Source organism: Thamnophis sirtalis, unplaced genomic scaffold (genome assembly GCF_051295495.1).
Source record: "Thamnophis sirtalis isolate CommonGarterSnake01/CBP01778 unplaced genomic scaffold, rThaSir2_p1.2 scaffold_7, whole genome shotgun sequence".
NCBI classification, from domain to species: Eukaryota; Metazoa; Chordata; class Lepidosauria; order Squamata; family Natricidae; genus Thamnophis; species Thamnophis sirtalis.
This window is the reverse complement of record NW_028261387.1, coordinates 91409470-91435547: the sequence shown is the minus strand read 5'-3', so window position 1 is coordinate 91435547 and position 26078 is coordinate 91409470. Positions and strand designations below refer to the sequence as shown.

The 26078-nt window shown below is 46.6% G+C and overlaps 1 protein-coding gene across 1 annotated transcript; it reads left to right on the top strand.

Annotated features, from left to right (window-relative positions):
• Window positions 1-626: 626 nt before the first annotated feature.
• Window positions 627-26078, top strand: PCMTD2 (protein-L-isoaspartate (D-aspartate) O-methyltransferase domain containing 2; the record flags this gene model as incomplete). The annotated part of the gene is given in 6 exon segments (XM_087720606.1): window positions 627-765; window positions 15250-15586; window positions 18801-18903; window positions 22495-22666; window positions 24901-25024; window positions 25949-26078. Coding segments are annotated over 5 exon segments (836 nt in total), but the record flags the coding sequence as incomplete, so codon positions are not given.

Sequence of the window (26078 nt, the reverse complement as noted above, 5' to 3'; positions counted from 1 at the left end):
GAACCGAAGTTTCCTTCAAAAGTTGTGGGAGCTTCATCATTGGAGGCTTCCAAGAAGAGGCTGGACTGCCATCTGTCAAAATTGGTGTAGGGTCTCCTGCTTGGGCAGAGGGTTGGACTAGATGACCTACAAGGCCCCTTGCAACTCTGTTAATAGAGCTGGTACAGATACACCTTGTATCTGTAAGCCATTTGTCTGAAATGGGCTTAACAACTATGGCCAGGAAAATCGTAAAATGGAGCAAACTCATTTGACAAATGTTTCACTGAGCAACATAAATTTTGGGCTCCCTTGTGGTCATAAGTTGGGGACTGCCTGAATTCATGAACCACTGGGAGTAATTGTTCTTATTTATTAATCAATCAATCCTAACCTTCTTCCCGCGTGGCATCCCGGTTGGACTAGATGACCTCTAAAGTCCCTTCAAACTCTGTTAGTTTGCTTCTCCCTCTTCCTCTGCCAAACACGTGGTCGCACAGCCACCCCCGCGAGCAAGACAACAGTGGACCTTTCCCTTCGGCCCCCTTCCCTCTCGGCCCGCATGGTACGTTCCGTCGCTGCCTCCCTCCCGACTCCTCCGGCGTGTGACGTCAGAGGCGCTCTGGCGGTGGCGGCGGCGGCGCCTGCGCAGTAGCGCTGGCCAGAGGGGGGCTGTTTGGACAGCTGGGCTTCTGTTTACAGCCGTGGGACGCGGCGTGTGGCTGGGCGGGGGGAAGAATTGGCGGCTCGGAGGGCCGGCGGAGGCGGCTCGCGCTGGAGGAACAGGTAGAGCTGCGCCGGCTGTTCTTCCTCGGGGCTCCCTCCGTCCTCGAGTGACGGCAGGCCGGGGGGGGGGGAGCCCCCCTCGCTCGTGTCAGCCCTGGCAGCCAGGTCCCGCCCCTTTTGCCCCAGCAACAGCCAGGCCCCGCCCCCTTTTGCCCCCTAGCAACATCTTCCCCCCTCCCGCCCCAACTTCTCCCCTTTTCCTCCGCCCTGGCGCCCTGCACAGAGGTTGGACCACAGGACCCATCATCCTTGGCCAGGGTCGGTGGCCATGATAGGAAGGGAGTTGCACTCCAGAGGGGTGCTGGGCCCAAGGCCAGGAAGCAGAAGTGTGGGGGGGGATGCCCATGGTGCTGTGCTGGCTGTGCACCATGGGTGGGAGGATTCCCTGCTAGGGATTCCCTTAGTACCCACTTTGCCATACTGGCTGTGCATCATAGGAGGTGGCATTCCCTTGGTGCCCCAGACTCCCACACCGGCGGTGCCTTACGGGGAGGAGATTTCCGGCGAAGGATTCCTATGGTTCCCAACCTCCCATCCTGGCTGTGCATTATAGGAGGTGGGATTCCCTGCTAGGGGTTGCCTTAGTGCCCCATACTGGCTGTGCATTATGGGGAGGAGATTCCCTGCTAAAGATTCCCACAATGCCCAGCCTCCCATTCTGGCTGTGCATCATGGGAGGGATGGATTCCCTGCTAAGGATTCCCACAGTTGCCCAGCTTGCCATTCTGGCTGTGCATCATAGGAAGTGGGATTCCTTGCTAGGCATTCCCTGAGTGCCCCAGACTCCCATACTGGATGTGCATTATGGGGAGGAAGATTCCCTGCTAAAGATTCCCACAATGGCCAGCTTTCCATTCTGGCTGTGCATCATGGGAGGGGTGGATTCCCCGCTAAGGATTCCCACAGTTGCCCAGCTTGCCATTCTGGCTGTGCATCATAGGGGAATAGCAGCCCCCATATCTGGAAATCTCCCCTCGCCCTGCTGAACCCTTCAAAGGGGCGCTTGAAAAGATTAATCTGGAAATAATAGTCCTGCTGAGTTTTTTGTTGGATTGCCCTGCAGCCCTTTTGGTGTAAAGTTTGAGTGCTGGTAAGGTTGTTTTTTTCTGTGTGTAACATCTTCATCAAAACAAAGCATCTTTTTATTGGGTTAATAAATGGCTGGCAGTGAATGGGACTTTGGCGTTTCTTCTTAACAGATGTTTCTCAACCTGAGAGCCTCTCCAGATGTGTGGGATTTGGCTACCAGCATCCCCCTCCCCGCAACCAGCCTTTGCTGAGGAGTCGAGGAGTTGCTCCACATATTTGGAGCTCGGGGAAGGCTGGCTCCCAACCATTTCGGTCGTGTAGAGTAACATCAAGCACACACACCAAAATTACTGTCCCCATTTCTTTCTCTTGAAATAGGCCTTTGCCTTAGTTTCTTTCTTGGCGATGTGTTGCTTGTGAAGAAAGGATTGGCAACTTTCCTTTTGCCCTGTATTTCAGAATACTCCCCCTCTCCAAAGCAAGTGTTTTCTCCCTATCTCGCATACTGGATATAGGTAAATATTTATCCGGGGGTTTTAATCCTTAAAAGTCCTTGTGGCTATTTGTCACGGTGAAAGCTGCTGTTGCTGCTGTTATGTTGTTGTTGTTAGTTGTGAAGTCATTTCCGACCCATCACAACCCCATGGATAATGTTCCTCCAGGCCTTCCTGTCCTCTCCCATCCTCTGGAGTCTATTTAAGCTCACGCCTACTGCTTCGGTGACTCCATCCAGCCGCCTCCTTCTCTGTCGTCCCCTTCTTCTTTTGCCCTCAATCCTTCCCAGCATGAGGCTCTTCTCCAGGGAGTCCTTCTTCCTTCTCATTAGGTGGCCAAAGTATTTGAGTTTCCTCTTCAGGATCTGGCCTTCTAAAGAGCAGTCAGGGTTGATCTCCTCTAGGACTGACCGGTTTGATTGCCTTGCAGCCCAAGGGACTCAATGCAGGCGTCTTCTCCAGCACCAGAGTTCAAAGGCCTCCATTCTTTGGCACTCAGCCGCCTTTATGGTCCAACGTTCACAGCCATACATGGCAACTGGGAAAACCACAGCCTTGACTACACGCACTTTGGTTGGCAGGGAGATATGTCTGCTTTTTAGTATGCTGTCTAGATTTGCCATGTCTCGATTTGCCTGTTATACAGTCTTGCAACTTATGCAACTTTTGTCCTGTGCTGGTGTTTCCCTGCCCTTTCTAAAAAAAACTCCGCAATTTTACAGGTCGTTTGAAGATTATGTGTTTTCTCACGATTCCAGACAACCATTCCTGTACAAGTAGTCCTTGACTTAACAACTGAGCCCAAAATTTCTGTGGCTAAGCGAGGCAGTTGTTAAGTAAATTTTGCCTCACTTTCTGACCTTTCTTAAGGTTTCCGCTGATAGGTTGTTAAGTTAGTAACACTGTTGTTAAGTAAATCTGGCTTCACCCTTGACTTTGCTCGTCGCAAAGGTCACAAAGAGTGATCGCACAATCCCAGGTCCAACCATGGGGGTGTTGCAGTGGTCGTAAATGTGAAAAATGGTCATAAGTCTTTTTTTTTTCAGTAGCGTAACTTTGAATGGTCACTGAATGAACTGTTGTAAGTTTAAGAAATCCTGTATAACCACCAGACCTGTTTCAGAATAGCTAGGCGGTATCTTTTGAGTATTTGTGTTTGGAATTTCCGAATAGAATAGGAATAGGAATAATAGGAATAGGAATAATTCGCATTGATTCAATCAATGGTCGCATTGATTGATGATCTCTGGAGAGCCAGAGATGAAGGACATTCCTCCATCCTGGTCCTCCTTGACCTCTCAGCGGCTTTCGATACCATCGACCATGGTATCCTTCTGCGACGACTGCGGGGGGTGGGAGTGGGAGGCACCGTGCTACGGTGGTTCTCCTCCTACCTCTCGGACAGGTCGCAGTCGGTGTTAGTGGGGGGGCAGAGATCGTCCCCTAGGCCCCTAAATTATGGGGTGCCTCAGGGTTCGGTCTTATCCCCCCTGCTATTCAACATCTACATGAAACCGCTGGGAGAGATCATCCGCAGGCACGGGATTAGATACCATCAATACGCGGACGATACTCAATTGTATCTGTCCGCCCCGTGCCAACTCAATGAAGCGGTAGATGTGATGAGCCGGGGTCTTGAGGCCGTTATGGACTGGATGAGGGTTAACAAGCTTGTGCTCAACCCAGAAAAGACCGAGTGGCTGTTGTGTTTTCCTCCCAAAGATTTGACTAATATTCCATCACTCAGGCTGGGGGGTCAAATTCTACACCCCTCAGAGAGGGTTCGCAACTTGGGAGTCCTCCTGGATCCACAGCTGTCATTTGACCACCACCTAACGGCTGTGACCAGGGGGGCATTCGCCCAGGTTCGCCTGGTGCGCCAGTTGCGACCCTACCTGAATCGGGAGGCTCTCACAACAGTCACTCGGGCCCTTGTGATCTCTAGGCTGGAATACTGCAATGTGCTCTACATGGGGCTGCCCTTGAAGAGCATCCGGCGACTACAGCTAGTGCAGAACGCAGCCGCGCGAGTGATTGCGGGTGCACCTCGATTCACCCGCATAACACCTATCCTCCGCGAGCTGCGCTGGCTGCCTGTCGATCTCCGGATGCGCTTCAAGGTGCTATTAACCACCCATAAAGCCCTACATGGCAGTGGATCTGGATACTTGAGAGACCGCCTTCTGCCAATTACATCCCTGCGACCAATAAGATCCCATAGAGTAGGCCTCCTCCGTATACCATCGGCCAGCCAGTGTCGGCTGGCAACCACAAGGAGGAGGGCCTTCTCAGCAGTAGCCCCGGCCCTTTGGAACGAGCTCCCCGTGGAGATTCGTACCCTCTCCACCGTCCAAGCCTTCCGCATAGCCTTGAAGAACTGGCTCGCCCGTCAGGCCTGGGGATAGGATAGTTACCCCGCCCGAATGATGAATGTATGTTGCCTACCATTTTATTATATGTTTCTATCTTGATGTTTGTATTCCCCCCTTCCCAGTTTTATGTGAGCCGCCCTGAGTCCCCTCAGGGAAAAGGGCGGCCTACAAATTCTAATAAAACTACAAAAAAAACCTACAAAAACTATAATAGGAATAGGAATGGAATAGGAATTGAATAGGAATGGAATAGAATAGAGTAGGAATAGGAATGGAATAGGAATAGTATAGGAATGGAATAGAATAGGAATAGAATGGAATAGGAATAGAAATAGGACAGGAATAGAATAGAGTAGAAATAGGAATGGAATAGGAATAGTATAGGAATAGGAATAGTATAGGAATGGAATAGAATAGGAATAGAATGGAATAGGAATAGAAATAGGACAGGAATAGAATAGAGTAGGAATAGGAATGGAATAGGAATGGAATAGGAATGGAATAGGAATGGAATAGGAATAGTATAGGAATGGAATAGGAATAGAATGGAATAGGAATAGAAATAGGACAGGAATAGAATAGAGTAGGAATAGGAATGGAATAGGAATGGAATAGAATAGGAATAGAATGGAATAGGAATAGAAATAGGACAGGAATAGAATAGAGTAGGAATAGGAATGGAATAGAAATAGAATAGGAATAAATAGGAAGAGAAGAGAATAAGTAGAATATAATAGAAATCTTCGTTGGCCAAGTGTGATTGGACACACAGGGAATTTCCCTTTGGTGCAGATGCTCTCAGTGTACATTAGAAGACGAGGTACGTTCATCAAGAATCACAAGGTACAACACTTAATGATGCTCATAGGGTACAAATAAGCAATCAACTCATACTAGGAATCAGTCAATATAAATCGTAAGCAACAAAGTTACATTCATAAGGGGAAGGAGATGGGTGATAGGAACGATGAGAAGATTAATAGTAATAGTAACACAGACTTAGTGAATAGTTTGACAGTGTTGAGGGAATTATTTGTTTAGCAGAATGATGGCATTCAGGGGGAAACTGTCCTTGTGTCTAGTTGTTCTCGTGTGCCGTGCCCTACAGCGTCATTTTGAGGGTAGGAGTTGAAACAATTTGTGTCCAGGATGTGAGAAGTACCTTTTGATTTCTCTGAAAGAGGGCTGTTCCCTTTGAAAACCCAAGCGTTTCCTTTCAGAGCGAAAAACACTTCCGCTGCTTCAGGTTGGGACCTGCGAACGTAGGCGAAGTTCTGCCCCACAACTTCCTTGCTGTAAATAGAAGGAACATCTGGGCTGCCAATCCAAGGAGTAAAATTTAGACACTCTTGTCTGTCTGCATGGAGCAAAATGCCCAGGCCTTGTGATGGTCAGAGAGCAGGAAAAGAAAACACAACAGATTTTTATTTTTATTATTTTATTTTGGCATCTGGAAACCAGGCTGCCTGCTCTCTCGGCCTGGGCTGCAACGTGAGTGTGTTGTTGTCAGAAGAAAGCTATTCATTATCCTCCACACCCTCCTTCCCTTGGGATACACAGTCCTTCAGCGATAGGGCAACGCAGGCAGGAGACCTTGTTTTCGCAAAGTGTGCCCTGAGTTGGCTGCAAACCAATTATCTCTTGTTGTGGCTGAACAAAGCATGCAGAAGCATGCTAATAGCCCCTGTAACAAGAGAACCAGCCAGGTTCCGAGGACACGTGTCCTTCTGCATAGAGGATCTTTGTGATTTTTGAATATGTTGTTCGGGGAAGAGGGGAACGGTAAGTTGGAAATTAAGCCGCTAGATTATTCCAAATATATGTGCTGACAGTAAGCGTTAAGGCGTAGGAAGCACCAGCAGTGGAATGCTAGGAATAGGTGCATTTCTACTTAAAACCCATTTAGGAGGCTTAGTTTTGGTCTCTGTTTTGCGGGATCCATAGGAGTCTGAGCCCAAATCCTGGGTACAACAGTTCCTCGAGCTATAAATATGCTCCTTTATTGATGATATCCATTCTTTCTTTGATTTTCTTTGAAAGCGGTCGTTTTTACTTTCACTTCTAGAAACGGTCGTTTGATAACAAGGCGGGGTGGGGTTGGACTGGATGACCCACAAGGTCCCTTCCAACTCTGTTATTCTAACAGGAGAGTAGAGGGAGGGGAAAGGTGACCTATGTTTCAGGACTTTTTCAATTCGCGATCAGAATCACATCTTTGTGGGGAAAGCTAGACTTGAAGGTATATTACAATAGACGATAGTTCATGAGGAAAGGAAAAGACAATGTCAATTTGGTTTAGTGGTTAAAGTCACCAAAGTGAGAGTGAGTTATAGTCCCGCCTTAGCCATGAAATCAGCTGAGTGTCTTCGAGCCAATCACCAGGAGACGATGAGTTATAGTCCCGCTTTAGCCATGAAATCAGCTGAGTGACTTCGAGCCAATCACCAGGAGACAGTGAGTTATAGTCCCGCCTTAGCCATGAAATCAGCTGAGTGACTTCGAGCCAATCACCAGGAGACAGTGAGTTATAGTCCCGCCTTAGCCATGAAATCAGCTGAGTGACTTCGAGCCAATCATCAGGAGACAGTGAGTTATAGTCCCGCCTTAATCATGAAATCAGTGGAGTGACTTCGAACCAATCACCAGGAGACAGTGAGTTATAGTCCCGCCTTAGCCATGAAATCAGCTGAGTGACTTCGAGCCAATCACCAGGAGACAGTGAGTTATAGTCCCGCCTTAGCCATGAAATCAGCTGAGTGACTTCGAGCCAATCACCAGGAGACAGTGAGTTATAGTCCCGCCTTAGCCATGAAATCAGCTGAGTGACTTCGAGCCAATCACCAGGAGACAGTGAGTTATAGTCCCGCCTTAGCCATGAAATCAGCTGAGTGACTTCGAGCCAATCACCAGGAGACAGTGAGTTATAGTCCCGCCTTAGCCATGAAATCAGCTGAGTGTCTTCGAGCCAATCACCAGGAGACAGTGAGTTATAGTCCCTCCTTAGCCATGAAATCAGCTGAGTGACTTCGAACCAATCACCAGGAGACAGTGAGTTATAGTCCCGCCTTAGCCATGAAATCAGCTGAGTGACTTCGAGCCAATCACCAGGAGACAGTGAGTTATAGTCCTGCCTTAGCCATGAAATCAGTGGAGTGACTTCGAGCCAATCACCAGGAGACGGTGAGTTATAGTCCCGCCTTAGCCATGAAATCAGTGGAGTGACTTCGAGCCAATCACCAGGAGACAGTGAGTTATAGTCCCGCCTTAGCCATGAAATCAGTGGAGTGACTTTGAACCAATCACCAGGAGACGGTGAGTTATAGTCCTGCCTTAGCCATGAAATCAGCTGAGTGACTTCGAGCCAATCACCAGGAGACAGTGAGTTATAGTCCCGCCTTAGCCATGAAATCAGTGGAGTGACTTCAAGCCAATCACCAGGAGACAGTAAGTTATAGTCCCGCCTTAGCCATGAAATCAGTGGAGTGACTTTGAACCAATAACCAGGAGACAGTGAGTTGTAGTCCCGCCTTAGCCATGAAATCAGCTGAGTGACTTCGAACCAATCACCAGGAGACAGTGAGTTATAGTTCCGCCTTAGCCATGAAATCAGTGGAGTGACTTCGAGCCAATCACCAGGAGACGGTGAGTTATAGTCCCGCCTTAGCTATGAAATCAGCTAGGTGACTTGCTCTTTCTCAGCCCAAGCCACCTCATAGGGTTGATGTTCTCGAAAAAATAGAAGGAGAAAGGAGTTTTGGATACCTTCACTGCATTGAGTTGTTTACAGAAATAAAGATGGAATGATTCAATCAATCAATAAAATCAATCAATCACCCTTTTTGCGTATCTGGCCAGTGTCCCAGGGCATCCAGCTGGCATCAGTGACAAAAGCATTATTTAAACCAGGCAGGCTGTTGAATTGATCCATCAAGGGAGCCTCGCAGCTGGCATCTTCCCAGCCCTATCTATTCCGTGGGATGATCAAATTAAATCAAAGATCGGATTGAGAAGCCCGGCATTCTGGCCCAGGCAGACCCATCCCTAAAGATGGTCCAAGGTACTTTTCTGGGTCTGACTGTTGAATTTAGCTATTATCAGAAGCATATAGGTGATGATCTGCTTATGTGATTATCTCTGGTGCAGGTATAGCTCCTGGGAAGATCCTGTCAGAGCCACAAATCCTTCACAGCCTCCTCATTTCAAGCCATGATTATCCCTTATCAAGCAGCTCTGCAGCTGTTCAAACTCGGGCAGGGAAGCCAGTTGCCCAACACAGGGATTCAGCAACCCGTGGCTCTGGAGCCGCATGTGGCTCTTTCATGCCTCTGCTGCGGCTCTCTGTCGCCAGTCGGCGACACAATTGATAGGGCTTTCGGTTAGGACAGGTAGAGGAAAAAGGACGCCACACTAGGAGGAGACTATGGTGGGGGAACAGCACTTCTGATCAGCTCCACAATTGATAGGGCTTTTGGTTAGGACAGGTAGAGGAAAAAGGACGCCGCGCTAGGAGGAGACTCTATGATGGGGGAACTGGACTTCCGGTCGGCTCCAGAATTGAATGTGGGGGCTTCCATTTAGGACCTCAGTGGCTCAGAGTGTTTAAGGTTGCCGACCCCTGGCCTAAAAGTTAGAGACAAGGTTCCTTCCAACTCTGTTAGACTGTTTTATTACAAACCAAGCCTGCTGCCTACCTTTTAAGTCTGCCAACAGTACAGGTACTTCAACTTAGGTAGTCCTCGACTTACAACAGTTCATTTAGTGGCCATTTGAAGTTACCATGGCACTGAAAAAAGTACTTATGACAGTTTTTTCCCACCGTCGCCGGATTTACATACGGATGCTTGGCAACGGACTCACATTTATGATGGTTGCGGTGTCCCGCGAATGACATGATCCCCTTTTTGCGACCTCCTGACAAGCAAAGTCAACGGGGAAGACGGATTCACTTAACAACCGTGTGGCTAATTGAAGAACTACAGTGATTTGCTTGCCAGAGGTGGCGGGAAATGTCGTAAAATGGGTCGAATCTTCACTCTAACAAATTTCTCATTTAACAACATAAATTTTGGACTCGACTGTGGTCGTAAGTTGAGGACTACCCATATTCAAAGTTATGACCAAGCTACCTTGGGGCTGCTTGCTGCCCTGATTCAAAGTTATGTCAGTAACCCTTCCACCCAACGTCACATGCTTGGCAACATGGCTGCCTTTAGGTCTACAGTCACTTGACCCTGTTTTTGATGGTTTTGCTGAAAACTGGCACTTATAGAGCGAACCTTGCTTCACTTAACAACCAAGGCTTAAAGTAATGACTGTGGATTCACTTAATGACGGGTGTTTTGTTTAAGTACCCCTGTGAAAATGTCCAAAAAAAATCAGGTGAGCTATGTGACATGCTGTCACGTTTTATGACCATCATGACTTAACAACCATGGTGGGCAAGGCTCCATTATGGTCGTAGGTCAAGGACCACCCATAGTTCAGATTCAACTCTAACTGCATAAACTCTCTTGGTGACTTTGGACCAATCACACACTTTCAGCTTATCCTACCTTGTAAGATTGTTGTTGTGATAAGAAACAGTCACATTTGTTTGACCTCCTGCAGAAAAGTTGGTGTATCAATCTAACAAATAGATATCTTGATGCATGGTGTGTTTTTTTTGTAGTTGCTATTTTGCAGATTATCCGAAATCCAGCTAAATACAATACCAGTATTTCTAAAAATAAGAACTCTTCTGAAGTGGATTTTGAAGTGTGTTTTATTGCATTGATATAGTTTTGATACATACAGGTAGTCATCAACTTGCTACAGTTCATTTAGGGACGGTTCAAAGTTACAACAGCACTGAAAATAGTGACTTATGATCATAAATCAGGTGATTTATCTTTGGATGCTTGACAACTGAATCACATTTATGACGGTTGCGGTGTCCCGGGGTCAGCTGATCCCCTTGTGCGTCCTTCTGACAAGCAAAGTCAATGGAGGAACCAGATTCATTCATGTGGCAAGAAAAGTCGTAAAATGGGACAAAACTCACTTAACACATTTCTCACTTAAACTCAACTTAAATTTGCACTCAATTGTCAAGAACTACCTGCATAAATTATTGGTTTTCTTGAACACATGCCAAAGTAAAACACGTTAAACAGGGAACTAAAGACCGGGTTGTCTGCTTCTACAAGTCTTATTAGAAGAGCAAAATACTGTAATTAAAATTCCCCTGCTCTTTTTCCTGTATGGATTATTAACCGTCTATCTAAATGCCACTTGGTTATTACACAGTGCTCTCTCGTTAGGACTGGCGTGAAAAAAAGAGCATGTAAGATTTTTTTTAATGTGATCCTTACTGTACAATGATCCCAGTTAAGACAATTATTTAAGAATGGTCAACCATTTAAATATGAGCCATCCGTGTTGCAGCAGCTGCCAAAAAAGCCAACACAGTTCTAGGCTGCATAAACAGAGGGAGAGAATCAAGATCACGTGAAGTGTTAATACCACTTTATAAGGCCTTGGGAAGGCCACACTTGGATTATGGCATTCAGTTTTGGTCGCCACGATGTAGAAAAGATGTGGAGACTCTAGAAAGAGTGCAGAGAAGAGCAACAAAGAGGATTAGGGGACTGGGGGCTAAAACATACAAAGAATGGTTGCAGGAACTGGGTATGTCTAGTTTAATAGAAAGAAGGACCAGGGGAGACATAGCAATAGCAGTTAGACTTATATACCGCTTCATAGGGCTTTCAGCCCTCTCTAAGCGGTTTACAGAGTCAGCATATCGCCCCCACAGTCTGGGTCCTCATTTCACCTACCTCGGAAGGATGGAAGGCTGAGTCAACCTTGAGCCGGTGAGATTAGAACCACAGAACTGCAGATAACAGTCAGCTGAAGTGGCCTGCAGTACTGCACCCTAACCACTGCGCCACCTCGGCTCGGACATAATAGCAGTCTTCCAATATCTCAGGGGCTGCCACAAAGAAGAGGGAGTCAAACTATTCTCCAAGGCACCTGAGGGCAGAACAAGAAGCAATGGGTGGAAACTAATGGAGAGAAGCAACTTAGAACTGGGGAGAAATTTCCTGACAGTGAGAACAATGAATCAGTGGAACAACTTGCCTCCAGAATTTGTGAATGCGCCAACACTGGAAGTCTTTAAGAAGATGTTGGATAGCCATTTGTCTTAAATGGTATAGGGTTTCCTGCCTAAGCAAGGGGTTGGACTAGAAGACCTCCAAGGTCCCTTCCAACTCTGCTATTGTATTGTATTGTACATTTCGGTTAAGAGGATTTCTGGTTGAAATAATTGGATTTGAGGTTGCCTGTATTTTAAGGCAAGGATCCAAGCAAAACTGACCCACATCCCAGATTTGTATAGTAGAATTTTGTACCCCTCTTTGACCTCTCTTGCCCAATTACTATTTTCAGACTGATCAACAGACACGTGCCTTTCCATCATCTTTAATTCCTTGTGCAATTTTAAGTGTAGATTATGCATTCAATTATAAAGTCTGCATTGCTACTACAGGTGGTCCTCAACTTCTGACCACAACTGAGTCCAAACTGTAGGTTGTTAAGTGAGAAAGTTATTAATGGAATTTTGCCCCATTTCTGGGGGGGGAGGGGTTGGACACATTTGTTAAGTGAATCGCTGCAGTTGTTAAGTTAGTAGCATGGTCGTTAAGTGAATCCGGCTTCCCCATTGACTTGGCTGGTCAGAAGGTTGCAAAATGGGATCCCAGGATTCCAGGACGTTGCAACCAGCATAAATGAGTCGGTTGTCAAGTATCTGAATTTTTTTGTCGTTTTTTTTATTATTATTTTAATACAAATTATACATGTTATAGGAACAAAGTGTTTTCTGGACCTTTTCTTTTACATCCTCTCATTTATATACGTAGTCCATTCTACATCATAGTCTTGTTTTCCCTTTCAGCCAAATTATTCTCTTCCATTATTTTTCATCCGTATAATTATTTTTTCTTACTGCATAAACAATATCTTCCATTGCCCTTTCACAGTTGCACCAAATTTTCATTTCTGATTTTCTCCACTGGTATATTTTGCGGCCAACCGCGTATATCCTCTGATTCAATTTAAACACAGAGAGCATTTCTTTCAGTTTTTTCCTACACTTAACAATAAACTGTAGTTTCTTTATTTCTTAATTAGCAACATAACCATAACAATCTTACTACTATTCTCTTTAGTCTACTATTATAACTCTTTTTCCCTTTCTTCCTCTTTTAACCCTTTTCTCTTGGGCTCTCAAAAAATTCCACTTTTGATTCTTTTTCTTCTTCTCCCCCTTTCCCCTGACTTTTTCTTTTTCCTGTTTTTTGTGGTTATTGTATCTTTTCTTCAGAGTATTTACTTTTATTATTCAAGTAACTTTCCCCAGTATCTGGCAAGTATCTGAATTTTGATCACGTGACCATGGAAGATACTTGCAATTGGTCATAAAGATGAAATCATCTTTTTTTTTACAAAGGCAGTGTAACTTCAAATGGTCCATCAATTTTTATTTAACGGTCACAGATCAGCAAATAAAAGCATCAAAAACAACAGCAATCGTAAAAAAATAAAAGAATAATAAAGAATAATGCAATTATTGGTGGTTTAACAGTGGCAGTTTGCCTAATTTTACACACAGCGTAGCAGAATTTAGACACATTCAGGGAAACATATTTTTCGGAGTATAAGATGTACCAAGATTTTGAAAAGGCAAATTTTTTAAAAAAAGGTTTTGCACTCTGCAGACACCTCCCCAAAATGACGCGTTTTTCACGAAAATGGGCCTGTTTTTTGTCAAAAAAAGGGCATGCATAGCCTTTAGGAGGCTTATAGAGTGCTTCTGGGGGCTGGGGGGACAAAAACGAGCAAAAAACCACCTGTTTTTCACTCATTTTTGCCCTCCCAGCCCCCAGCAGCACTCTGGAAGCCTCCTAAAGGCTATGCACGGCCATTTTGGTGAAGGGGTTTCGGGAGGCAAAAAAATGCTGTATTCAGTGTATAAGACGCACCCAGATTTCACCCTTTTTTAAAAGGAAAACAGTGCGTCTTAGACTCTGAAAAATACGATACTTCATACTGATCTTGAAACTGATGCTCAAATGGTCCCTAAAGAGCCAAGGTGGCGCAGTGGTTAAATGCAGCACTGCAGGCTACTGCTAGATCAGCAGTTCAGCGGTTCAAATCTCACCAGCTCAGGGTTGACTCAGCCTTCCATCCTTCCGAGGTGGGTAAAATGAGGATCCAGATTGTTGGGGGCAATATGCTGACTCTCTGTAAACCGCTTAGAGAGGGCTGAAAGCCCTATGAAGCGGTATATAAGTCTACTGCTAAGTCTACTGCTATTAAGTCTACTGCTATTAAACAAACTCTCGTAAGTTGAAGACTTATATATATATGCTCATGGTATCTTCTCAACTCTTCCTCTGGATGGTTGTGAATAATAATGTGTCCATAGTGGGGAATGGAAGGATTTTTTTCTTCTCTCGAAGACGTTTCGCTTCTCAACCAAGTCACCATCCAGTCAGAGCTGAAGAAGCTTCTTGGAGGAGAAGCAAAACGTCTTTAAAAAAAAAAAACAAGAAAGCCCAGTTGCCTCCTGAAAAAGCACCTTTGGGACAGCCATGACTTGGATGACTGAGAATCTCTACAGCAGGGGTGTTAAACTCAAGGCCCGGAAGCCAGATCCGGCCCGCAGGGTGCTTAGATCTGGTCTGCAGGGCCGTCCTGGAAACAGCAAAGGAAAGGTGGTCTGACCGAGGCTTCCCAAGAGCATGAAGCAAACTCCTGGTCCTGACAAAAACCCCTTTTATTAATTAACTGTGAATTCTGCTCATTCACATCCAGCAAAGTCTTTCAAGGGAGGATTTACAGTCACAGACCTTCTCTGGCTTGGAGAGCTGCCAGGCCCATATTTGCAAAACTTGGCAAGGAGTTTCGGAGAGTCACGAACCAATGAAGCGAACGAATTGTCTGTCCTGCAAACTCCATTCCCCTGTCACTCCTCTTTTATTTCCTCTGGGAGGGGCCATTCACCGTCCACCTGTGGCCTTACTCCCAAGTCGACTCCTGTTCTTTAGCTGTTCCCTTCGTCTAGCAACTCTGCGCATGCACACACTGGGAACAGGCTCCAGCTGTTCTTCTGCCCCACTGATGTCTGACTCCAATGGTAGCTGGTAACTGTCAGACGGCTCTAGCCCCATCTCTGCCTCCGACACAGAGCCCTCATCTGAGCCTTCCCCAGACTCCAGGACTGGCTCATGTTCCTCCCCAACCTCGTCGCTGTCTGAATCTGCTGCCAGCTCCTCACAACAACTGGCCTGTGGTGCCTCTGCCAGCCCAAAGGGAGCTTGGGAGGGCAGCACACCATCCTCCCGAGCTCCATTTTTGCTGGCAGGGGGTTGCAGGAGGCTGTTGAAGCTGGCAGAGCGCTTTTGGCCCCCACAGGCTGGCCACGCCCACCTCGGTCCCTGAGGTCAAACCCAATCCTGATGCAGCCCTCGATGAAATCAATTTTGACACCCCTGCTCTACAGACTAGTCCCTAATAATACTTTTTCTGCTTCTTCTATCATCCAGGCTTGATTTTGGGGGGAACCGGCGTGGACGATGGGTGGTGCGGTGAGCGCAGGAGAAGACAACGACGAGTTAATTGATAACCTGAAGGAGGCTCAGTACATCCGGTCAGAGCTGGTAGAACAGGCCTTCCGGGCGGTCGACCGGGCTGACTACTACCTGGAGGAATTCAAGGAGAACGCCTATAAAGATTTGGCCTGGAAACATGGCAACATCCATCTCTCTGCCCCCTGCATTTACTCCGAAGTCATGGAAGCCCTGGACCTACAGCCTGGACTTTCCTTCCTGAACCTAGGAAGCGGCACCGGTTACCTCAGCTCCATGGTTGGGCTCATCTTGGGTGAGTTGTCTTGCGTGGGTAGTCCTTGACTTAGGACCACAACAAGAATATCTGCTGCTGTGTGAGGCGTTTATTAAGTGAGTCTTGCTCCGTTTGACCCCCTTCCTTAGTTTAGTTGAGTTTACTTTATTGTCATTGCACCTCGTACAACGAAATTAAATGCCCTCTTCAGTGTACATTGCAACTGTAAAAATAAAAACACAAACTCACATCCTTCACATGCTATATAGTTGAAATTGAAAACCCGATACTGCATTAACATTGCACTACACCACTAATCTTCAAACTATGGCCCGTGGGCCAGATATGGCCCTCCAATGCGAAGTATCCGGCCCACTAAGTGGTTGGATTCAGCCCCGCTGTCAGCGTTCCAAATATCATCCAGAATTAAATCAGAGTCCAAGGCAGAGCTGTCCTCAAAGTTCCAATTTAATAAGAGAGACATGTTGGTACAAACTGTGGAAACCCGAATCTGAAGGCTTCCTGGGGTTCCCACCCAGTTGAAAGTTCATGAACTTGTCCCCACACCCACAAGTCCATCACATGGTCCAATCTTCCTCTGCCACGCTGGCATTTCCACCCATCTAGTTCCGGTCAGGTGCAGAGGTGCGGAGACAAAAGATGACCTTGGGCTTCTGGAAAGGAATGTTTTATTTTGAAAACAACACATTCTGCACCTTACTATTCCCCCTCCCATTTCCCCACTAATGAAACAGCATAGTAAAGAAAGAGAGAGAGAGAGTGTGGCAGGCCAAAGATCCTAAAAGGAATATGACTGCAGGCCTGACGCTCGCTCCTCCCCCTGCCCCTCACCGTCGGCCTTATCTTCCAGCGAGCATCCACTCAAGCTGCACTTCTGGTTAGTTATTTCACTCATTGAGCTGCACTTCTGATCACACCATTACTGCCAAAGGTAAGTCTGAAGGGTGCTGATTGAGGGGTGACCTCACCAGTGCAGCCACATGATCCGGGGCTGATGGGTGAGTAGGGGAAGGGCTGCTGCCAGCTTTAAAAGTCTTAAAAAACGCTTGAAAAACAGCCTTTCAGGATGTTTTTAACAGCCATAGGATCCAGGGCTGTTGGGTGAATAGGAGAGGGGCAAGGACAGCAAGGACAAAGGCAAAATGGACTGCTAAATTGGTCACACCCAGTCACATGACCACCTAGCCACACCCACCCAGCCGGTCCGGCCCCCCAACCGTCTGAAGGACTGAATCGGCCCGCTGTTTAAAAAGTTTGAGGACCCCTGCACTATACCATAGAATTCAATATAGTTACTGCTCTGGGATAGAAGTTGTTTTTCAGCCTCTTTGTCCTTGTTTTTATTATCCTGTACCGTCTGCCAGATGGTAATAGTTTAAAAAAAAAAATCACTTTCTTGCCACAGTTAAGTGAATCCCTGTAGTGGTTGTTTAGTAACACGGTTATTAAGCGAAACTGGCTTCCCCCATCGACTCGGCTCGTTCTGAGGTCAGAAAAGGGGATCCCAGGACACTGCGGCCGTCATAAATATGGGTCGGTTGCCAAACTTCTGCATTTTGATTACTTGGCCAAAAGGCGACTTAACTTACAAGGCAAAATTCACTTAACAATTTTCACAGAAATTTGGGGCTCAATTGGAGCCGTAAACCGAGGACTGCCTGTAATAGAGTGGGCACCGCCAGGATGCAGGTATTATTTGCTTGTTTCCACTAAACAGAGATTTTTCCACCCAAAGAGCATTGATAGACTGTTGAAAGAATTACAGAGTGTAAGAGTTTGTAGGCTCTGGAAGGCCATCTAGTCCATCCTCTAAGGAGTGCAGGAAGCTCCTTGATAAACACTCCCCCACTCCCACCAGCTCTGTTCAAACGCTCCAGTAAAGGAGAGCCCCCTGCTTCTGAATGGCATCCAGGTCAGAGTCAAACAGATGTTAAAATGCTCAACGCTTTCCCCAACTTAATCTACATCCTTATTGCTGCCCAAGGCTAAGTCAACCTCCCAACCAGTGGTGGGTTGCAAGCGGTACGCCCTGGTACAGGCGTACCGGTGCCTGCCCGGAGTACCAGGTACCCTTCCGGTACGATGCTCCAGAGGGAACACCCTCCCACCCAAGCTCCTTACCTGTATTTGAGCTCTTCTGTGCATGCAGCGCACAGCGCTTGTGCAACGCTCCCCCAAGCAGCTGGAGCATTGCAGAGGCTCACGGAGGTGACAGAAGAGGTAAGGACGCCTGCGTGCATTCATATGGTGGACGCCGGGCCGGAACCCACTACTGCTCTTAGCATTTCCTTCTTTGAATGCTGACCAACTCCGGGGCACCATTTCTCCTTGACTTTTGGTGGCCTTCCACAAATTTGGGGCACAGAATTAAGTGGCACATCCTAGGTGTGAACTGAGCAGTCGAAAAAGAAAGGGAATCCTAGCTTCTTTCCAGTTGGGGTTTCTACTTCTCTAGGGGTTTGTTTGGATTGCCTCACATTGCTGGCTTGTGTTTGTCTTGTAATCCAGAGATTCTCCCCCCCACCCACCCACCCCATGCAATTCAGGATGAGCAAATCAGGGCCAGATCTCGCCATGTCACCCATTTCATTCAGGTGGTCCCTTATGCTTTTGCGGTGGGGAAGACTGTGGGGGAATTAACAGTTCTTCTGCATCTATCCCCTGTTCCCATGCGCCGTTGCATCCTCCCTGCCTGGCTTCAGCTGTCAGTTTTAAACCAGGGACTTTTCTAGCATGAGTGGCTGTGTGACCTTTTACCTGCTTCGAAACAAAACGAGTGCTCAGCGCTATGTTGGATTAGTATCCTGCGGGCTGTTGGCACTGTTGTATTTTATAGCTCTCTCAACTCACTGTAAAAGTATTTCACAGTTCTCAAAAACCTCTGGTCCTTTGCCGAGCTGGGGAAGGCTGCGGGAAGTTTGAATCAGCTTTAGGTTCCGAAAATAACTACCCTGTTTCCCCGAAAATAAGACCTCTCCAGATAATAAGTCCAATCAGACTTTTGAGTGCATGCACTAAAATAAGCTCTCCCTGAAAATATCCACTACACTAGTAAACAAAACTAAAGAATGTATTTATATGTGGCTTTAAATGAGAACCTGCCCATTATAGGCCAATGAAATTGCAATAACACTGCCTTAGTTTGCTTTTAAGGCCGGGAGGAACTTGTTGAACTGAATCTGTATTTTTCGTACCTTTTATAACTCTCTTTTTGCATTCCTTAAACATCTAGGTCCTTTTGGAATAAATCATGGCGTGGAGCTTCATGCCGACGTTATAGAATATGCAAAGCAGAAACTGGACTTCTTCATCAGAACAAGTGACAGCTTTGACAAGTAAGATGAGAAAGTCACTTAGGTTGCATTAAAACAGATTTTCAGAAAAAGTCCAGCCCTTCAGATAGTAATTCCTAGTTCTAGAAGGAAGGGAACCCAAGACAGGCTCATGTACGGTATTTTTTGGAGTATAAGAAGGATCTTTCCCCCCGCCCCCCGAAAAAAGAGGGTGAACATCTGGGTGGGTCTTATAAACTGAATACAGCATTTTTTGCCTCCCGAAACCCTGCCCTCTTTGCAAAAATGGACATGCACAGCCTTCAGGAGACTTGCAGAGTGCTCCTGGGGGCTGGGGAGGGCAAAAATAAGTGAAAAACAGGTTGGTTTTTTTATTAAAAAACGGGCCCGTTTTTGCAAAAAACAGGCCATTCGGGGGAGATCTGCAGAGTGTAAAAACTTTTTAAAAAATGCCTCTTCAAAATCTTGGTGCGTCTTATACTCTGGTGCATCTTCTACTCCGAAAAATATGATAATCCTCATTCAGCAGGCACTTGTTCAGCAACCCAACTAAGCAAAAATCTCCATTCTCCTTGGTTCTTTTTTTTAAAAGTTTTATTTATTTATTTTATTTTTCTACAAACACATCGTTGTGTGAACAATATGGAAGCAGACTTCCATTTTAGTACAAATAAAACAATACCCTTCATATTCAACACAATTAACAATCTTATAGACTTTCAGTAGTAATACACATATTTTGTTGAATTATAATCTTTCCTTAATTATTCAATATTTCAATATATTGATTTTTTTGGCCAACCTCCATATTCTTGAGATCACTTATTTTACTACAGATAGAATGCCAATAATCATATTTGTTATGATTAAGAAACTTCTATAATTCTAATAGTAATACACTGATTTATATTGAATTATAATCTTCCATTGTTCCTCTTTCTAATTTTTAATTATGCCACTGTTATATTTTAAAAAGGTCCCCTTTTAATCCCATTTTAAAACAAATAAAACAATGTCCATCTTAGTTATATTTGAAAAGTTACATAATTCTAATAATAGTAATAATACACCAGTAATCTTTCATTATTATCTTATTCAATAATTCAATATGTTGTTTTCATGCCACTCAAATTCTACATATCATTCCTTTTACTACAAATAAAATGTTGATAGTCATATTTGTTACATTTTAACAAACGTGTATGGTGATTATGGTGATACTAATAATACACATATTTGTATTAAGCTATACTCTTCAATATTTTGCTTATTCATTATTTCTATATGTTATTTTTAAAGCCATTACCCTTTTATTCAAACATATTCAAAACTGTCATCATTAAAAGCCTAGGTTTCCTTATTATTATTAATGCACCCGGAAAAAATATATATACCCTGTTTCCCTGAAAATAAGACCTCCCCGGATAATAAACCCAATCGGGGCTTTTGAGCGCATGCGCTAAAATAAGCCCTCCCCAAAAATATTGCAACACGGCAGCATCCATGGGGTGACCACGCTCTCCACCTCCTGCACTGCAAAAATAATAAGGCCTCCCCGAAAATAAGGCCAAGTGTTTATTTTGGGGATCAAAAGAAAATAAGACCCTGTCTTATTTTTGGGGAAACCCTGTTTTACATTTCCCCCCCCCCTTCTCTAACTTCCCACTCTCTTTGGTTCTGAAAGGTGAAGGGTTGTATATAGTACATTATGGGCTGGCTGTCAGGGTTCTGATGGAAGCCCTAATTAAATCATGAGCCTCAAGCCAAGTTTCAAAAGAAATCCAGTTATTTATTGGGAGCAACATGTTCATTTAATATGTTCATTTTTCTTTTTTGCTGTTATAGCTGTTTTTATGTGGACGGTTATTGTATGTGGGATGACCAGGTCTTATTTTCCTTTGGACCCCAAAATAAGGGTTTATTTTCAGGGTGTGCTTTATTTTTTTCCCCCATGTATGGGAGGCCCACTTCTTCTGGTTGCTTGTGGCGGGGCAGGAGGCTGTGCAGCGTCACCAGCGCCACCACCATGATGCAGGGGAGTGGAACTGCCCCATGCGCCCACACTGGCTCACCCTAGAGCCCCCTCAACCAGCCTATCCACACCCCGACACCTGCTTGGCCTCGTGGCGGTGACTCTAGCAGCCACATCCCGCAGGGCCCTGCATGACCGCCGGCCCACTTCTTCTGCTTGCTCGCAGCCACAACGGAACAGGAGGCCGTGCGATGCGCCATGGCCACGAGGTGAGGCAGACGTCGTGGGTGGTCTGGCTGCAGGTCCCGGAGGTAAACTGGCACAGGATGCCTTGGAAAGCTCCCTCACCACCCCGCCTCATCTCATGGCTGCAGCACCGCGAGCAACCAGACAGAATGGCCAGCCGGCCAGCTGCATAGGCTCTTATTTTGGGGGCAGGGCTTATATTAGGCGTGCACAAAAAAAACCATACTAGAGGTCTTATTTTTGGGATAGGTCTTGTTTTCAGGGAAACTGGGTGTAAGCTTGCCAAGATCTTTGGATGGGGCCAGTTATAACAGATATGGAGATAAGAGCACCATAAAGAGAGGTAGTCAGTGTCAACTCCTAAAGCATTCCTGTCCTGCTCTTGAGTTGCCATAGGCAGGAGGGGGCAGCTGCCACGGCCGGAAGCAAATTCCCCGCATACCTCTCTCCAGATTGTATCCCAAGTTACCAGAGCTAGCTGGAGAGGCTGTTGTCTAGATTTATTTACAGTGATTTATGACGCTCCCTGGGAGGAGGGGGGGAAAACAGGGTCATAGTTGGGCTGTTAATCACACAGGGCAGAGCTGACTCCACTTGGGTACCTGCTGACATGTTGCTCCCAATAAATAACTGGATTTCTTTTGAAACTTGGCTTGAGGCTCATGATTTAATTAAGGCCTCCGTCAGAACCCTGACAGCCAGCCCATAATCTAACCCTGTGTATATTGCAAATGGACCACTTTGATATAGTGGCTAAGCATCAGGCTAGAAACCAGGATACTGTGAGTTCTAGTCCTACCTTAAACATGAAAACTGGCTGGGTGATTTTGGCCCAATCACTAGGAGACTGTAAATTCTAGTCCCATGTTAGTTTGAAAGCCAGCTGTGTGATAGTGGGCCAGTCTCTCTCTTTCTCAGCCCACCCATCCTCAAAAGGTGGTTGTTGTGGGGAAACAGGAGAAGAAAGGAGTCATAAGCGCGCCAACAAAACTGCGGCGCTAAAACCGCGATGTCAAAAGCGCGTCGACAACAGCGCGCCGACAACAGCGCGCCGACAGAAGCGCGATTTAAGTTAAGGTAAGGTTTAGGGTTAGGGTTAGGGTTAGGTTTAGGGTTGGGTTAGGTTTAGGGTTAGGTTACAGCGCGCTTCTGTTGGCACGCTGTTGTCGGCGCGCTTCAGGGCTCATTCGTCGCTCTTTCGTCGCGTGGTTTTGTCACCGCGGTTTTGTCACCGCGGTTTAGTCAGGCGCGCTTTTGTCGTTCGCGCATTTGTGGTGGAACCGTATTAGGTATGTTTGCCATCTTGAGTTATTTGCGAAAGGTGAGGTTTAAAACTAAAATAAAATAAACCGCTCTCACCGTTGAATTCTCATGCCGTGTTGAAACTCTCGTTCACCACCCACCTTCCTTCCGAGGTTTGAGTTCTGCGAGCCGTCCTTCGTCTCTGGAAACTGCTTGGAAATCTCCCCGGAATGCTCTCAATACGATCGTGTCTACTGTGGAGCCGGCGTCCAGAAGGAGCACGAAGATTACATGAAGAACTTGCTGAAAGTCGGCGGGGTTCTTGTCATGCCCCTGGAGGAGAAGGTTTGCTGGTGGGATGGGTGCCTTCAATTGCCTCCGATACTGTTTCGAGTTCGGTAAATTCCATAAAGAGTGGCCTTTATATCCCGTCTTCCAAGAAACAAATGAAAGGGCACCCGCGAAATTAAGCAGATCTGAGATAGCTGGGGAATGGAGAGTGGGAGGCCTAGAGAAGGAGCAAGCCTACTGGATGGAGAGTGGGAGATTTAGAGAAGGAACAAGCCCATTGGGTGGAGAGTGGGAGGCCTAGAGAAGGAGCAAGCCTACTGGATGGAGAGTGGGAGATTTAGAGAAGGAACAAGCCCATTGGGTGGGGAGTGGGAGACCTAGAGAAGGAGCAAGCCCACTGGATGGAGAGTGGGAGATTTAGAGAAGGAACAAGCCCATTGGGTGGAGAGTGGGAGACCTAGAGAAGGAGCAAGCCCACTGGATGGAGAGTGGGAGATTTAGAGAAGGAACAAGCCCATTGGGTGGAGAGTGGGAGACCTAGAGAAGGAGCAAGCCCACTGGATGGAGAGTGGGAGATTTAGAGAAGGAACAAGCCCATTGGGTGGGGAGTGGGAGACCTAGAGAAGGAGCAAGCCCACTGGATGGAGAGTGGGAGATTTAGAGAAGGAACAAGCCCATTGGGTGGAGAGTGGGAGACCTAGAGAAGGAGCAAGCCCACTGGATGGAGAGTGGGAGATTTAGAGAAGGAACAAGCCCATTGGGTGGAGAGTGGGAGACCTAGAGAAGGAGCAAGCCTACTGGATGGAGAGTGGGAGATTTAGAGAAGGAACAAGCCCATTGGGTGGGGAGTGGGAGACCTAGAGAAGGAGCAAGCCCACTGGATGGAGAGTGGGAGATTTAGAGAAGGAGGAAGCCCACTGGAGGGGGATAGAAGACCTAGAGAAGGAGCAAGCCCACTGAGAGCCGAGGTGGCGCAGTGGTTAGAGTGCAGTACTGCAGGCCACTTCAGCTGACTGCTAGTCTGCAGTTTGGCGGTTCAAATCTCACCGGCTCAAGGTTGACTCAGCCTTCCATCCTTCCAAGGTGGGTAAAATGAGGACCCAGACTGTGGGGGCGATATGCTGACTCTGTAAACCGCTTAGAGAGGGCTGGAAGCCCTATGAAGCGGTATATAAGTCTAACTGCTATTGCTATTGGGTGGAGAGTGGGAGGCCTAGAGAAGGAGCAAGCCCACTGGGAGAGGGAGAGAGGTACAAAGCTGAAATTATTGGGCCTTTAGTTTGATAGAGAAGAGGCCATTTTTCAGACTAGGACTGAGGGACACTTGAAATTGTATAGTATGCTGGGAGTTGAAGTCCAAAAGTCATCAAGGGGCCATTTGTTCCCCATTCTGAGCTATCTGATTGCGCTGGGGAGAGATACTGTATTTTTCGGAGTATAAGACGTACCTTCCCCCCCTCCTAAAAGTGTGGAAATGTTAGTGCGTCTTATATACCAAATACAGCCTTTTTGGCCTCCCAAAGCCCCACTTCCACATCCTGCTTTTGCAAAAAAAATTGGGGGGGGGCTGTTTTTTGCAAAAAACAGAAGCATTTTTGCCTTCCCCCAGCCCCCAGGAGCATTCTGCAGGCTTCAGCAAAAAAACCCTCCATTTTTGCCTAAAACGACCCATTTTCCGTCTGCTTTTTGCAAAAAATGGGAGTCTTTTTGCTTTCCCCCAGCTCTGCTGAAGCCTGCAGAGTGCTCCTGGGGGCCGGGGAGGACAAAAACCTTTTTTTTTCTTACTTACCTCTTCAAAATCTTGGTGCGTCTTATACATCGGTGCATCATAGTCTGAAAAATACAGTTGCTTGCTGGAAAGTGCTGTTACGGTGCAGTGTATCTCAACTTTTAAGATACGGGAACTTCAACTCCCAGAATTCCCCAGCCAGCATGCTGTCTAGAGCACTCTGGGCATTGAAGTCCACCCAACTTTTGAACAGTTGAGTTTGAGAAACACTAGTGCAGTATGCAGTATTCAGCCCGCCATCCCACTCTTAGCAACTTCCAGGTCTCTAGAGCAGCTCCCAGAATTCCTTGGGCAACGGGGCCATGGCTAAGTCTTCTGGGAGCTGAAGTCCGCCGCAACCAGTACGACTGCTGGGTTTTAGGTTTAGCAAGGGTCAACATCTGCAATGTCTGAAGCAGGGAAGTGGGTGGGTGTATTGGGGGGGGGGGGGGGCAAGGTTGTGTTTGATGATTTCTGCCCCAGCACACATTTCACCTCCTGCTTTTGTCGTTCCCTGCAGCTGACGAAGATTACTCGAACCGGCCCTTCCGCCTGGCAGACCAAGAAAATCTTGGCGGTCTCCTTTGCTCCTCTGATCCAACCCAACCATTTAGATTCAGGGAAGTCAAGACTGGTTCATTTGCGTAAGTCAACCACACCTACATCCACCTCTCTGTTTATGTGCTCGTTCACTCCATTTTGAAGATTGGGTCTAGTGCTTAAGCCCAGAAGCCAGGAGAGGGTGTGAGTTCTAGTCCCGCCTTAGGCATGAAAGCCAGCTGGGTTTCTTTGGGCCAATCACCAGGAGACTCTGCGTTCTACTCCCTCCTTAAGCGTGAACGGCAGTTGGGGTGACTGGGCCAATTGGACGGTGAGTTCTAGTTGCGCCTTAGGCATGAAAGACGGCTGGGTGCAGGGGTCAAATGCTACCAGTTCAGGCCAGTTCACCCGAACCAGTAGTAAAAAAAATGCTTAACAAAGTTAACAAAAACTTCCGATGATCAGCTGTGCTGTGCGATGGTAGGAACTTTATTTTTACATATTTTTTTTAGCATTTTGGGGTCCATTTTTTGCCCAGGAGGCTTCCCTGAGGCCTGCTATGCCAAAAATGGGGTAGTGGTACAAAGGGAGAGGGAGAGCGAGGAAGGGAAAGAGAGAGAGAGAGAGAGAGAATGGAGTGAGGGATGGGAGAAAAAAGTGAGGGAAGGGCGAAAGAAAGAGAGGGGGGGAGGGAAAAAGGAGAGGAAGGAAGGACCATAAACCTGGCATTAGACACAGCTTCAGAGGATACCATGAGAGAACACATCAATCCAGGGCTGGAAGGGACCTGGAGGTCATCTAGTCCAAGCCCCTGCTCCAGCAGGACATTGTTAAAGTGAGTTTCTGTCTTTTACACCACCAAGGGGGGGGGGGTTGGACTAGATGACCTACAAGGTCCCGTCCAACTCTGTTAATCTGTTAAAACATCTGTTCTATCAGTTCAGTGTCTTCTAACCTGAGCCAGGTATAATTTCTGGCTCCAACACAGATTCCCTTACCTGTTCCCTTCTCCTCTTTCCTGTCCTCAGCCCCGGTGATGGTTCGCAGCCTACAGGACTTGGCTCGCATCGCCATCCGCGGCACCATTAAAAAGGTGATCCATCAAGAAACAGCCAGCAAAAACGGGAACGGCCTCCGGAACCCACCGAGGTTTAAACG